The 15,640-nt window shown below is 40.0% G+C and overlaps 1 protein-coding gene across 1 annotated transcript in view; it reads left to right on the forward strand.

The window, feature by feature from the left end:
- Positions 1 to 15,640, forward strand: part of TANC1 (tetratricopeptide repeat, ankyrin repeat and coiled-coil containing 1) — a 201,141-nt gene that overhangs the window by 90,700 nt on the left and 94,801 nt on the right. Inside the window, exon 3 of the mRNA XM_054970196.1 lies at positions 5,740 to 5,940. Within this exon, the coding sequence (XP_054826171.1) occupies positions 5,740 to 5,940 (201 nt within the window). The remainder of the gene's footprint in view (positions 1 to 5,739; positions 5,941 to 15,640) is intronic.

Here is a 15,640-nt window from a genome sequence, read left to right on the forward strand (position 1 = left end):
TTGACGGGAGGAAAAAATTAAGCCCTGTTTCCTCCAGCACCATGGCTCCAATCCAGTTTACCGTTCCCCACTGGAGGTCTTCCTTTTAATGGCAACTGGCTCACCAACTTTTGGACACAACCAAAATTTAGACTGATTCAGCAAAGCTGTGCTTGTGTTCTTATGACATCATCACTGAATAAACATAAACTTGCAGTAGTGCAAGCAGAAGTATTGCAATGTCCACTTGGATCCAAGCATAGGATTTTGGGCTGTTGGTAATAACACAAAGTAACAGTAATGACTTCACTTTTGAGACACCACAATTTCTACCAAATTATAATTTCATCCATTTCATTTTGTGCATGTGAAGCACCTGTTGTGATTTAGCCTTGGACTGCTCCGGTCCATTAAGTTTCTTCAAAAACAATATTTCAATTAAAATTAGCTGCATAATAAAATACTTATTTTTTCCCATGTTGTTCACTTTCCATTCTAATAATGTATATTTTGTGTCATTCACAGATACATGTTTTATAAAATGCATTTTAGCACAATAAACTACCAGATATTGGAAGTTTGGGAGAGTCTATAATGGATAGTTTTTTACCTGTACTAATTACTTTCTGTTATGTTGCCAACAGAGCTGATAAGCCTTTGTTCATGCAGATAATGGGGCTTATTATTTATCATACGTGTAGTGCTCCCCCTCTTTTTATCCCCCACTTTTTTTTGTCTTTGGACCTTCAATTGAGCTGCTCCTTATTTTACCTTAAATTTATACCTCAGGAGGGCTCAAGTCACAGCCAACATTTGTTGTATTTCCCCTCACACAAGAGCGTCAGGTTTTTACCTCGAGAATGCCTTCCCTGTTCTGTTTGTGTGATTGAAAAAAGGATTTTTTTCTTAGAAGTAGAATTTATTTATAAGTATGTAAGTGTGATGTTTGCAGAGTTTTGATAGGCTTATTAGTTTCGGAATAATTCTTAAGCATGGTGGTATCAAAAATAATTGTATCTTCCTAAAAGTATATTCAAAGACTCAGTCACACAGACTAATTTTTCACACAGATCTTCACTAAGAGAATAATTTCTCTTCTCATCCTCACAGGAATAGATTCACTCAGGCCTTTCCTTACAGCTTGACTGACCTAGATAGAATAATCTCTCTCTCAGATATACTCAGAGTGACCCAGGCGCGCACACTGTTTGCCTAACTTCGACAGAATTTCTCAGAATTCTGCATGGATTAACTGAATTTGACTGAAATATTTCTTTGAGATTTCCGCACATTTTGCGAGATTTCAGCAGAACCCTTTCTCTTAGATGTCCAAAGACTGACTGAAAACCTCTTATCTCCGCTGTCTAGGGTTGCCAGGCCCCCTGAGGCTCAAAGCAGGGAACGGGATCGCCGTGGGGGCAGAACAGGAGCACTCATCTCATGAGTGTTACCTCGCTTATGTATTGCGAATGATGTTATTCCTGGTGTGATGCAGAAGCAAAGGGTTGTGCCAGGGACCGATTTGATAGACATCAACCCCTATTCTAGCATTTGGAGCTGATTTTTATCAAATTGGCCCCAGCGCGACCCCGTGCTTCTGCATCACACTGGGAATAACATCATTCCTGGCACAATCCAGAAGTGTTCTGGAATATGTCGGAGTGCATTCCAGGGGGTTCTTGGCCTGTTCCTGCACCTTTCTTCCCTGCCAGCCAGGTGAGATGGTGGGAGGGCGGAGGCTGGGATTAGGGAGGCCCCGCCCCCATCGGGAAAAAGGTAAACATACAGCTGTCTGACTAAAAACTTTAGTAGATTCCATTAACCCATCAAGCCCCCCCCCTTCCCTCAGAAGCCTGCATTTAAAATCACAGTAACAATTCCTAAAAAAAATCCCCACAGTAGCTAGCACAAATAAAATCCACATTAAATATATTACATGTAAAACATTACAATTTACTTTTAGGACTGGTGTTTCAGATGGGACCAAGCAAAACTGAGGTTAGAAACTATATGGAAGTAGAAGAGGGTTACAGAGCAGAGGAGACCTATAAAAAGCATCTTGGAACATCCACATAAATTAGTGACCTGGTGAATAGTTCAGGGGTTCCTGGCAGTAAACTATGGCTGAAACGAAGTAGTGTAGATTGAGTCAGTTCCTTAGATGGCAGACCTCTGTGAAAGAATGAGAAGTTAAAATGGCTAAATACTTAAAAAATATTCAACCAAATGGTATATTTTCTGAAACTTAAAATGCTTCATCAGCTTGTGTGTATTTACCTCGACTTGTTCTTAGAGAAGTGCAAGAAAGAGTTCATGTTTAGATCCTTACTCTTGTTTTGAAGACCTCCTGACAGCTCAGTAGGATCCAGACATGTGGAAACAGTTGTTTCAGGAAAGCCCCTGGCAAGTCGCCAAGGAGTGGAAAAAATGGATGCAGTCGACTATATTTATATAAAAGGAAGTAAACAATCTAGATACGAATTGCTAATTAGCAAGAGATGGTCTGTCTGTTTCAGTGCCTTTTAACTGTGTGAGTTAGTGCTTGTTTTAAGAATGCAGTTGTGATCCATGCACACTTAGTAGTACTTTTATGACAACTCTGCATTTTTTACATAGCAGCTTACATCTATGTTCAGCATTCTGTATGTATTGTTTGTTTAGCACAGTTGTCTAGGGTTCCCAGGATACCGGGGAAAGAACACCAGGGATTTGCCCCTGGGTGGATCGGTGGGAGGTAGCAAGCCCCCCCAGAGGTTGCCTGCCACTGGCAGGCACCGAGGAACCCATGCCATGCGCACGCTCCCTGAGGGTGTGGTGATGTCACTTCCAGAAGTGATGTTGTTGTGCTGGCCACATAAGCATTCCTGTGGGACTGATTTGGGCCCCAAATGGGCCGAATCAGCCCTGTGCGGAGTATGCGAGTGCTTGTGTTGCTGGCGCAGTGACGTCACTTCCAGAAGCGACTCCACTGTGTCAGTCTCCCGGAGCAACCTTGTGCCCGACACAAGGTGCCCAGCAGGAGGGGAGAGGGACCTGGCAACCTTACAGTAGCCCCATATTGTGGAGGGCATTGTGAGGCCAGGAAACAGTGCATTGCTCCTTCCTTGTTGAGATGAGATCTGAATTGGAGCAGCAGGTCGTAGGTGCTCTTTGCTGTTATCTGTAGTAGTTTAGCATACTACTGTAATACGTATTCTATAAAAATACATCTTACCAAGCCATATTTTGACAGAAGGTATTTATTTACAGACCTCGTTGACCACTGCATGGCTGTTCTTTATTAGTAAGACTGGAAGAAGATACTGTCTTTATAAGCCAGGAAGTAATGATGTGGAGAGATTTTGCAAGACAAGATGAAATTTATTCACAGCTGTGGTTACAGTTCATATTGGGCCTATTTTAGACATAAGATTTGTTCTTAACTGCAGTTGTGGAAGGACAGAGTTGGGCTGGTTCACAAGTAGCATTCTTGGTTCTCTTCACCATGATGCTGCTTTCATGATCAGCTTTAAATTCAGTTATCAAATCCTAACTAAGAGAGAAATGTGATTGGCTTTATCCTCGGTGTAACATTTAATTCTGGTTACAGCTGGCCTGGGAAGGGTAGGGGATTTGTACTTCAGACGGGAAAAGTTGAGAAAAGGCTGTGTAAGATCTCTCGGATTACTCCTGTTTGATTACTCACAGTTGAGCAATTTGTGTGTTTTAATGCATGTACTAGTACAGAATGAGTGATATAGGATCCTTCTCTCTTTATAACTGGACAAGCTAGTATGCAAATGTAATAATATTGTACATAGATACGCTGCAGCACCAAAAACTTGTTGCTTATCCAGCTGCTGATACCTATGTCTTCTAGAATGAATTTAATTTAATTTTAATTTAATTTAATTTATTATATTTATATTCCGCCCTCCCTGCTTTCGCAGGCTCAGGGCGAAGGGGAAGAAGGGGAAAGAAAACCAATACCACCTAGATTAGCCATGTAGAATATATCTGTCACCCAAAGTGACCAAAGTCTTTAGAAGAACTAATAAAGAGAATCCTATAGGATACTACACATCTTTGCTGTCAGTTTCTGGCAACGCCTATCTACCTGTATTTGTTCATCTGATTTATCACTGTCTGCACACACAGAAATGCTCAGTTGATAAATTGGTATATCCTGGCTATCACTAACAGGAAACTTAAAGAAGCGGGACCAAGTGTATAAGTTATCCTCTAAAGAGGGCTGTATAATCTTACCCCCAAATAGTTTGATCACATAATTTCATCCATGCATTCCGAAGCTGCCACTATCTAGCATACTTTCTCTAGAGAGCTTACAGCAGAACTCTCAGCTATTGTCATAGGGTTGGATGCACTGGAAAGCATTAACCATAGGAAAAGGAGGGCGTTTTTGCTTATTTCTCCCTCCTGCTGCAGACCCCTGACTCTACCTGTTCTACCAAAAGTTTCATTTTGGTAGGTATTCTGGGATGATACTCCATTTCTGCCAGCAGAAGCATCCAAACAATGATCTTGTTGGTGAGGCAAGGGGAAGTGCTGAAAATACACTTCTGCATACATAATATATACTGGAGGATTCTTGTGTTTGAATCACCCGCACAAAACACTTCACACTCTTCTCCTTGGTTTTAACCACTTGTTGTGTCTTAACGAGTCCCTTATGTCTACATAAGAGTCTGTATTTTATTTGATCTGTATTTTTTAGATTTATATCCCATTTTCAAGTGGGTTCCTTGGACTGGAATCTCATTTCCTTTTTTCCTCCAAGGCTATATCTGGCGTAATGCTCACAGAAACAACTTTTGAAGTCTGTGAAAGATCCTAAAGCATTATGCAATTAATACACTTACCGTGTGGCACGGCAACCAGATTCCAGTACAGAGCAACACTTTTCTTAATAAAGTTATAATTGGACATTGGTTTTGTTCATCCGTTCTTCCTGTTTTGTTTGTGGTTCATTTATATAAGAGATGAGACAGTGCTTGCCCAAGGATTTTGAGTGTCCTAAGGTAGGGCAGGGAAGCCACACCCCTGCACTGTGGGGTGGTGGAAAGCAAGAAATGTGTCCCCCCCCCCTTTCTCTGTGGCATGAGGAGGCAGGAAGACACCACCTGCCTTCCTCAACCCCCACATTGTGGGACAGGGAAGAAAGAAGAGGATCCACCAAGGAACCTCCCCGACAGGAGCGTGTTAATCCAGTACAAACTGAGGCAGAGGCAGGTCAACAGAGGCAGCTGCATTTGGCCCTGGCCCCCTGAGAGAGGGGGACAGCCATTCATACCTGTTCACACCCACCTGGGTGGAGCTAAGGCACCTGGCTTCTGGTGGCAGCAACAGCTCCTGCCCACTTCACATGAGGCGAGGACTATCCCTTGCATATGGTCCCTGGTGGCAAAAGGTAGGAACAGTGGGATGGCAGCCGTGATTCAGGGGTTCCATAATTTTGTCAAAGGCCCCAGAACCACTAAGACCACCCCTTCTCCCACTTGTTGCAGTAGACCCCAATGCTGCTTGCAAGGTGGAGCGGCAACAGGGCTAATAGGCACCCTTTCATTTCTTGCACCCTAGGCGATTGCCTAGCTGTGCCTAGTAGATGAGGTGGTTCTGGGAACAGATTATTAGTGAAGCTCCTTTTTTTTCTAACGTAGGAATACTTGATGCAAGGTGAATTCTTGTATAGTCTTGGTTAGCATTGCAGGAATTGATGTTTAAGTATTCACCTTGTAACCATTTGTTTTTTATTTCTAATAGGTGACTCATGTTCAGAAAGTGCACTACAGATAATTGCTACGTCTGGCCACAATACAGACATTCCTGGTGGTGTGCAGCCTGTGTCTGAAGATGCTTACAGAATGAATCTGACCAAAGGAGTCTCTATGTCTTTGCCATCGTCTCCTTTGCTGCCTCGTCATGCTTACTTGATGCAATCGAGAGCAAGCAAAAAATCTCCAGGTAGTTTTAAAAAACTTTCTCCATTCTTGAGTTTAAAAGGATAACGTGGTACTTAGTTAGCAAAGCACCTCCCAAATCAGTGGTGTTTGTCAGACAATGGTTTTATTCTAAGTCATTCAGTCGCTGTCATACTGATTTTCTCCCTATTGCGGTACTTGTACTTGAGCATTTGAACATTGGGCGTGTTTGGAAAAGCATTTTTTTAAAAAGAAATCAGTAGCAAATCTGATTTGTTTGTTTTTTAAAATATCTCCCTATTATTGCCTGCCTAGATAGCTAAAAGCAGGAGCAAAAATGGGTTCTAGATGCTGTGTGTGGGGGGGTGCTCTTTCTCTGGCTGAGGAAAAGGAAGCAGAAAGAACAGGCAAAGACAGCTGTTTTTGATAGTCTGGGCTGAAAATGAAAGTAAAAGTCAGTTGCAAGTCTCTTTACTGCAAAGCTCTTAAACACACAGAAAATTCCTTTGACTTCTCATGCAGTTGCCGAGATAATGGTCGTCATTGCCCTTGGTGAGCTGGCGAGTGCTCTTGTGACACACTGATCATAATATATCCTGAATATTTAGATTTAAAAACATTATTTTGCCTTTTGGGCTTCAGTGTTTCATAAAACTCTTGGCAAGTGCTCACTTTTAGTCAACTCTACCTTATGCTGCCTGTTGTATAATCCCAGTTCAAGTATCTCCTTTTCAGTGATATTAGCAAGGATGCTTAAAAATTTACCTTTTCTAAAGCGAGTCAAGCTTCTGCTAAGTACATCAGCTAGCTTCATTGGCCTTATTTGACTCTTGAAATTATCTCCAGTGTGTTGAAAAAAAATCCTTGGGATTTCCAAGAAATTCTCAGGTTTCCAGCTGTTAATTGGTTGGCATTGTTTAACAGGACTGCACAATCCTTCATGTGTATAGTAGCCTCGGCTTCTTATTTATCTTAACTTTTGACAAGTGACCCACTTAAGCTAGCTCCAGACCGTAAAGAAGTTTTCTTTTCAAAAAAGAAAATATTTTTTTAAATGTCATGATAGAAGTGGGGAGGGAGTGTAAAAACAATGCAGAATCTCCTTGTTCTAACATGATCTCTGCTCTTATTGTTTGTGAATAGTCTTAGAGATAAAATCAGCATGTTTTCTTAGCATGATAATATTTACCAACATACATCATCATCATCATCAAGTCAAGTTTAGTATTACAGTCTGTGACCAGTACATATAAAACCATTTGCAAATCAATTTAAAAACAGTTGAGACTGGATATAGGGGAAGAACAATGAATAAATATATAATAATCAATAATAATATTTAGCAGTGATGCTGATAATACAGACAATCAAAATTCATTTCAGAACATTTTACGTCTATAGTTCTTAACGGGTCTCCTTACAACTGTTTTTAATTGGATGCATAAGGAAAGTATGAAAAGTTAACTTTTCAGTCCCCAGAGTAAAAAATACTCATTTACAAAAGAAGTTTGTCAGTAGTCTTTTCCCTGTTAAAAATTCAAGCATGCTTTAATATATGCATTTTATTTGCTTGTTTTGTATATGCAGTTGGATGCAAACTGTGAACGGTAGTTGCTTCAGGCATTTGCTACTGGTATTTTGTTTATGCACACTGTGTGATTGGTAATAAGTTAATTGATTCTGTATCTACATGTTGCCTGGGTGACCATCAAGATATGTACATACTTGTTTAGTCATAGATTGGTATTTGTAAATTCTCCCTTTCTTAAAGAAAAAGTTGCAGATAGCAGTACAATTGTGGCTGGGGGCAGGGGAGAGGAGTGCAAGGTAGTAAAACCAAGTAGAGGTGTTGAACAGGGGATCTGGAGGTAAACACAAGATGGAGGGAGGACAGGAAGAAGATGATGTGGAAAGTGGGGAAAGAGGAGGAGTAGAAAGGGTGTGTGTTGAAACAGAAGAGTAGCAAGAATGACAAATGGGGAAGGCAAGAGGGAGAGCAGCAAGTACTTATTTCCCACCTTCTGGCCCCCACCTCCATCCTATCCACCCTGTAGTTCTTTACATATTCCCATTTCCCATTTGTAGGCTCATATTTCCCTTTGCTGTGCTTCTCCACAGAGTACTTCAACATCTGTTTAAAATATCTCCTGAATTAAAAACATTAAACCACATAGTTTTGGTGCATAAAAGTGGCCCTGTCTAAGATGAAAGGAGCTAACTCTATTTAATACCTATATGCCACTGTGGTTTAGGAACAATGCATGCTGGCCTTCTGAAAATATGTCATTGTCAACAAGAATCCAGTCATGATGAAATCCGATCCCAGTTGGCAGTATCAAGAAACCTAGGACCATATTATCATTGGGTGTACATACATGTGTGTACATGCAGATAGCTCTTTGGGATCTTAATTTTAGTTCTGTTCTAATGTGATATGAAATAACTTTTAGTCTTCATGATCAGAAACAAGATTTTTTCTTTAAAAAGGTCTCTTCTCTTAATTGTATTGTATACTTCTGTTTTATAAAAAGACAGATAATGCTTGAAGATTCCCCCCTTTATTCCTTTGTTCATTGGGTCATGATACTGGCCTTATCTGTTTTTCTACATTTGTATTCATATAGACATATGAGCATACTTTTATAATTCAAACCCAGCATTCACCTTGTATGTGTATTTTAAAACTGAGGAATGAATGGGGTTTGAGAATCTTATTGCGGAGGGAATCTAGATAATGCTAATCATGTGAAAATGTAGCATGTATTGTTAAGGCTGATGGGGAAAAAAATGGAGTGCATTAGGTGTGCTCAAAATATGTACTTGACTTCTTAATCATACTAAAGAGGTCAGTATTATGAAGTATGCACCTAAGCTATGGAAGAGGAACAGAGCTCTTAAAATATGTGGATAATCCTCAGAAAATATTACAGTATTCTTTTTATAACTTGCTTCTCTTAAAAGGGGCTAGCAAAGTTCCAGGCAGGATTGTAAAATATAGGCCATTTGTTCGCTTGGAAGACATTGTGCTCACACTTCCTTTCATCCCACAAGTGTAAGATGAGAGGGAATTTTTTTTTTGCTTTTATTTGAGCACTGGTCAATGTTGCAATCAAGCAGAATGAGGGAAATCCACCCACATAAGAGGCAGAGCATTTCAGTTCCTGTTCCTGCAAATAACTCCTTCTAATTCCTCCATCTCAAAGGATTCCATATGTTAAAAGTCTTTTAGGAAATTAGGGACTGTTTATGTGCCTGTAGTTAATTTTATAGTCCTAGAAAAGTTGCAGTTTCTGAACTTTGCCAGTTTATCTGGCAAGATCTCTACAGAATAGCATCTCACATATGGAACTGAATTCTGATTGTATGTACTTTTTATTTATTGAAAACTTCTATAGCCTGCCTTCCCACTTCAGAGAGCCAGGAGGAGGGAATCCGCACAAATCTTCTCCCCCATATTAGCTCAGATTTTCCTCAGGGACCCACAGCAAAGACTTGAAAAACCAAACTCTGGTACAGTTTCATGATAGGGAGATAACCCTTTCTTTCTACACAACTGGTATATAAAGTAAGAATTCTTCTCAATTTCGTCTTTAATATGGGTTTTGGGGAGGGGTTAGGGATGTGCAGAAAAATGGAAAGAAAGAAGTGAACAGACAATGAGATGGTTTCCAAGCTACGTAGTTATGATCTGGAAAAAGGAAGCAGGGGGAACAGGTTTATTTTTTCTGCCTGGCAGAGCCACCAGCAGAGAGGGACAAAATTCTCAGGGCCCGTCAACTCTTGAGGGCCCCTAAAGCTGGAATCATGTTGCTTTCAGTGAATGCTTTCTTTACTTTTCATGCAGTTCTGTTCACGTCCACTAGGGGTACAGCAGAGCAGTTAGACTGACTCTGAATTCCTGGTGGATGGGGCTTGCTCCCTGTGTTTTGCAGCCAGTGATTTTTTAGAAAGCTCTCCATGTACTGCAAAGTTAGAAAGCTCTCCATGTACTGAGTTGAAGGGAAATAGGATGTTGCTAAGTCCATCATCTATCCTGTTATGTCTTCATTCTTTTCTACAACTGAAGCAAACCAGCCACAAAAAAGTGTGCAATGCAACAGCCGTGACTTTTCACTGAACTAGCTGGGAAAACTGATTATTCTCAACTTTGAACCTCAACAGCGGCTCAAAACAAGAACTAAAACTGAAATGCATTCCACATGTATGAGGATAGATAAATTGACGTATCTGAGGAAAATGTAGTCGAAATGTCTTATATACATGTATTTCTTTTTGGACTTTCAGCCACAGGCTATTAATTTGTCATCCAGTCTTTTGGTCTCCTTTACACATTGTTATCAAGGTCACAATTGTTTACACTTTCTTATGAAGATACATTGCAGCGTAATCTTATGTATTTACATTTCTTGTAAGTATTGTATTGATGTATTTGCTAATAGATTATTTATTGGTATATTGGTAGTTGCGTGCTTCCCCCCTTGTGTTGCACACTTTTTTGGAGTGGTTCATTCCTCTCTATTCACTTTTTAATTTTTCTATGTTTCCCCCCTTTTCTTTCCAACCTCATTCCTTCTCATCTCTTCCCAGGCTGGGTAGCTGGGGGCAGAAAACATACTTTACAGTAGAACAGAAAACCTCTGTTCAGATTATGAACAGAAAAGGGAGGGGGCATCATGTTAATATTTCACAAGAATCTATCAAAGGGTGACTCTCCTCCTTCCACCCTTAACTGAGTTGTGAGTAATAGTGGATGTCTTCGTTCCAGTTTATATCAAAGCAAACAGTACTCTAGCTTAACTATGTGACTCCAGTTTGTGTTAGCTATGATAATCTAATAGAACCTCTATGTTCAGGGGCAGTACACTCTTGAATGCCGATTTTTGGAAACAACTGGCTTTATTCCCAGAAGCATCTGGCTGGCCAGCATGAGAAATAGGACACTAGACTAGAGAAATCCCTGGTGTGATTCTGCATGACTCTTATTTTATTCTTATAAAAAATACAGAGTATGTAGTTAATCTTTAACTCATTTTTACAGAGGGGTTTAAAAATATTATTCAGTAAATCCCACTGCTTCTTTTGCATCTTTAAATCATCTTTAAATATGCTATATGCTATCGAATGATTAATGTGTGTAGGAAGAAAGGAGAATGAAAGCATTCTGCGCATGCCCAGAATTTTTTTTTCCAGAACTCATCCTGTGCTGAAAACATACTCTTAGGCTAAGTCTCTCTCTACATGAGACATCTTACATGAGGTTGGTCAAGTGTAGAGAGACGCAGTGTTCGCTGGGAAGCATAGTTTGAAAAGACAGAGCTGGAGATCGCTCCTCAGAGCCTTTGGGGAGGCGAAGATGAACTTAACAAACCCTCTGAGGACCGATCTCTGCTGGCGCTATCTTTTTAAACTACCCTCCTGTAGATAGGTGAAATTGACAGAGTCTTAGTTTAAAGAGAGGTGAAATTGACAGAGGGTACCTCCCCAAAGGCTCTGTCAATTTCACCTTCCCTTCAGGGAGGTGGAAATGAAATTAACAAGCCCTCTGAGGAGTGATCTCTGGCTCTGCCTTTTTAAACTGTTTTAAAATGTTTCAGTAAGGTTTAATGGGTTACTAGGAGAACAATCCTAATCTGGTCTGCTCAGGATTCCACTCAGGTCTGTATAATGAGGCTTACTTACAATGAATTAATCATTTTAGGTATGAACCAGCCAGACTCAAGCACTTGAGTGCCATTAACTTCATTTGCATAGTGATTTTGAGCAGGTTCTTAAGGCTTGCATTGGAATCGGTTGGAATTACATTTATTTTCTCTTTCCTCTTGTATGAGTCTTATTTTTATGTTGATAATTTCTTTGAGTTCAGGCTGGGGGCTGATTCTGGTTAGTAAGTGTGTGCGTCTTTCTTCATTATACATTCCTGAAATAGTCAAGGTTTTCTTTTGGAGGGCAGTAGTTGGTTTTATTGTCACTCTTTTGGTGAATCTTTCTCATTAGTCCAAATAAAATAAGCTAATTACTTTTAGGGTAGGAGCACAATGAATGACTTTGAAAAAATCAGTACAACTGAGCTCCTTAACGTTAGCTCTGTAATCCTTTTAGAATTTTCATTTGTGAAGATTTTCCCCTTCCCTGGAGTTGTATTTTGTTGTTAAGCTCATGAAAGTATAATAGATGCTGTTCTTTTATATATTAATGTGGTGTGTTTATCTCTGTCCTTGAGAAATGCTAGTGATGATTAACTTTTACTCTAGCCGAAGGAAAGGTGACCTCAAAATTTGAGTTTCCCCTATTCCTGTAGCTATGAAAACATATTTCAGTGGGAGCTGCGCACTGCGCAATAATAAAGTGGAGGCTGTTTTCCTTTTGGTGTAGGCATTTTACCATCCTCTAGTTTATTAATCTGTTCTTGATTTAGGATGCTTGCCCATTATTGTTCTCATTTACTGTATCTAATTATAGTATTGCTTGCAGTAAAGAGAACAGAACAATTGTCTTTTGAAAGGATGTGGTTTCTGTTTATAAGGAATATGTTTTAGAACTGCTTTTATTCTTAGCAGGCCTTGTTGCTTTTATGTATGTTCAAATAAATATTGAAATAGCTCCCTCTGCTGGTATTTTATACTTACTTTAAAATGTATACATTACTTCAGTCTTTACTGTAACCTTTCTTTCCTTGTACACTAAAGTAATGTAAAACGTATAACCTGTAAAGCAGACTGCATTCCTGATCTCTCTGTACACTAACACTTAAAAAGTAAAAGGTGCATATTAAAACAATCAGGATAATCTTGAGCATAGCTAGTGTGAACCAACTGCTACAAGATGCGCCCCTTCATCCAATAGCCAAGGACAGAATGCTGTACGGATGCCTGCTAAAATTCTCTTAATGCAGTTGGGCTAGTCCTTAACATCTTCCCTGCCAAATTCCCACAAAGCGTGTGTGTTTCTGCATCAGTAATTTTGATGTTTAGCCTTTCTGGACTATTTAACGCCAAGTATAAAATTGGATTTTGTGTATGTGGTAGCAATGACCTCAGCTGGCTTGAACTGCAATGGAATATTAAGGAGCAAAGGGATACTCCTACTATAAAGGTCTATCTGCTTGAAACATTGGTTTGCTGTTGAGTGTAAAACTAGCAGGAGACAAGTCAAGAAGGATTAGTACAAATTTAAGAAATCTAATAATGTTGCTATGTAAATTATATACTTAAGTCTAAGTGTAGGTATAGGGTCCTTCTTAGGCACAAGAAGCAGGGCTTTTTTTCTGGGGAAAGAGGTGGTGGAACTCAGTGGGTTGCCCTCGGAGAAAATGGTCACATGGCTGGTGGCCCCGCCCCCTGATCTCCAGACAGAGGGGAGTTGAGATTGCCACCAGCCATGTGACCATTTTCAAGAGGTTCTGGAACTCCATTCTCCCCATTCCTGCTGAAAAAAAGCCCTGACAAGAAGTATAATGGCATCCAACAATCTTGGGCTGATCTGATAGAGGTATCCACCAGTAAGGATATAAGAGCCTTTTGGAGGATTGTTAACAGGTTATTAGCTAAAACAACAACAACACCATAATAAAGGTAATCGTATCCCCTGTAAAAAGTGGGTGGAACACTACGACTTTATACGTAGCTGATGCTTCTTCTCTAGCGCCAGCTATCAAGGCTACACTGGATTGTAAGGATAAAAATGTTACTTGGTCTCCAGATAAGGAAGTTCACATCTTGAACCTTATTGCTGGTTTAAAGGCAGCAAGGACTGATTGGATACCACCTGATTTAATCAAGGATTTTGCCACTTGGTGGTCTTCAATTTTAACACACTCATTTCAGATTATTGATTATTCTGGACATTTTCCTGAGACCTTGCAGGAGGCTATAGTGGTTCCTATATACAAAAAAGTGATAAACTCAACCTGAAGTATTATAGACCTATAAGCATGCTGTCATCTTTTGGCAAACTTTATGCAAGCTGCTTTCTCACTAAGTTGAAAATTTGGATGGACTAGGAACATCTGCTGGGAATAGAACAAGCTGGATTTTGGAGGGGTTTGTCAACAACTGATCGTTGTGTGGCCCTTGCACACATGGCTGAAAAATACACTAGAACTAAGCAGGGAAGGTTATATGTAGCTTTCTTTGACCTAAAATATGCATTTGATATGGTCCATTGGATAGACTCCGGGAGCAGCTGTGCGGGACAAATACACCAGTTAGGTTACTCTTTTTGTTAAGTCGTATTAACTCTAATACACAGTTTAGAGTCCTCTATGGTGTAAATGGCTGTTTATCTGGTCCTGTAGAGGTTAGGAGGGGCGTAAGAGAAGTCTATGTCCTTGCTGTTACTTTGTTTAATCTTTACATTAGCGATTTAGCCTCAAGACTGAATATACAGTCTCTGTACCCCCCACGGCTGGAGACTCATCTGATTCTGGTCACTCTCTATGCAGACAACATGGCTCTGGTATCAGTTACCAGAGTGGGACTGCATTGATTAATAGAAATTTGTGCAGATGAACACCTGATAATTAATTTTGAGAAATCTAAGGTTTTTGTTAGATCTTGCAGGCTGAAATTATTATGCTGGAATATCTCAGGTCAAATTATGGAACGAGTTCAATCTTATAAATATCTGGGAGTTACATTCCAAAGTTCGCTTTCTTGAGCTTTGCACACTAAAGAGATTATCTATGAAGGCCAAGAGTACAGCTACAATTTTGTGGATTTCCCCCCCCCCCCACACACACACAGGTGAAAAAATATGTTCAATATGTACCTGCAGCATTGGATGCATTTTGGGCAAAAATAACCTCACTGTTTTTGTATGTGATTCCAGTGTGGATTGGTAGTCCGAGTACCTGTTACAATCCAGACAAATTTTATTAGATTGATCTTAGCATGTCCTAGATGTATCGCTTCATTCTCCTTGTTAATGGAAACCGGGCAAAAGACAATTTCTCTTACAGCTTGGTTAATGGTTGTTAAATATTGGCTTGCAATTAAACTAGACAGTAAGGAATCACTATTTTCACTGTCGGCATTAGATTCTTTTAAAGCGGGATGGGTCCTCTTGCTCATAGATAAGTTGAACATACTTGATTTGGATTGGAGAACCAGTTTGGTGTAGTTGTTAAGAGCGACAGGACACTAATCTGGAGAACCGGGTTTAATTCCCCACTTCTCCGCTTGAAGCCAGCCCCACGCACCTCACAGGGTGATTGTCAGGAGGATAATAATAACACACTTTGTAAACTGCTATGAGTGGGCGTTAGGTTGTCCTGAAGAGTGGTATATAAATAGAATGTTGTTGTTGTTGTTGTTGTTGTTGTTGTTGTTGTTGTTGTTATTATTATTATTATTGTGACTCTCTTCTGGCCTTAGGGAAGATGGCTGCTTATAGTTTGGTTAGTGGCCACCTTCTGGCAGAAGAATGGCACAGTTTCCAGGAAGGGAAGTGGCGTGTTTGTTTGCCCATGTATTTTGGATATTCATACTTCAATCAATACCAGTTCCCATATTATTTTTATAGTATTACGGTTCCATATTGTTGGAGATTGTTTTTCTTGCAAGAATGAATTCACTTCCACTTGCTGTCTTACATGGATGATTTACAGGCATCAAAGGGATTTAGAGTTTGTATTTGTGATAAGTCTTCAGTAGAAACTATTGAGCATTTCTCCCCCCCCCCCCCCCCCGTGTAATCTATTTGGATCTGAGAAGAAAATGTCTGCATCCCTATCTGAATAAGAAGCC

The sequence above is a fragment of the Eublepharis macularius genome, chromosome 2 (genome assembly GCF_028583425.1).
Source record: "Eublepharis macularius isolate TG4126 chromosome 2, MPM_Emac_v1.0, whole genome shotgun sequence".
Taxonomy (NCBI): domain Eukaryota; kingdom Metazoa; phylum Chordata; class Lepidosauria; order Squamata; family Eublepharidae; genus Eublepharis; species Eublepharis macularius.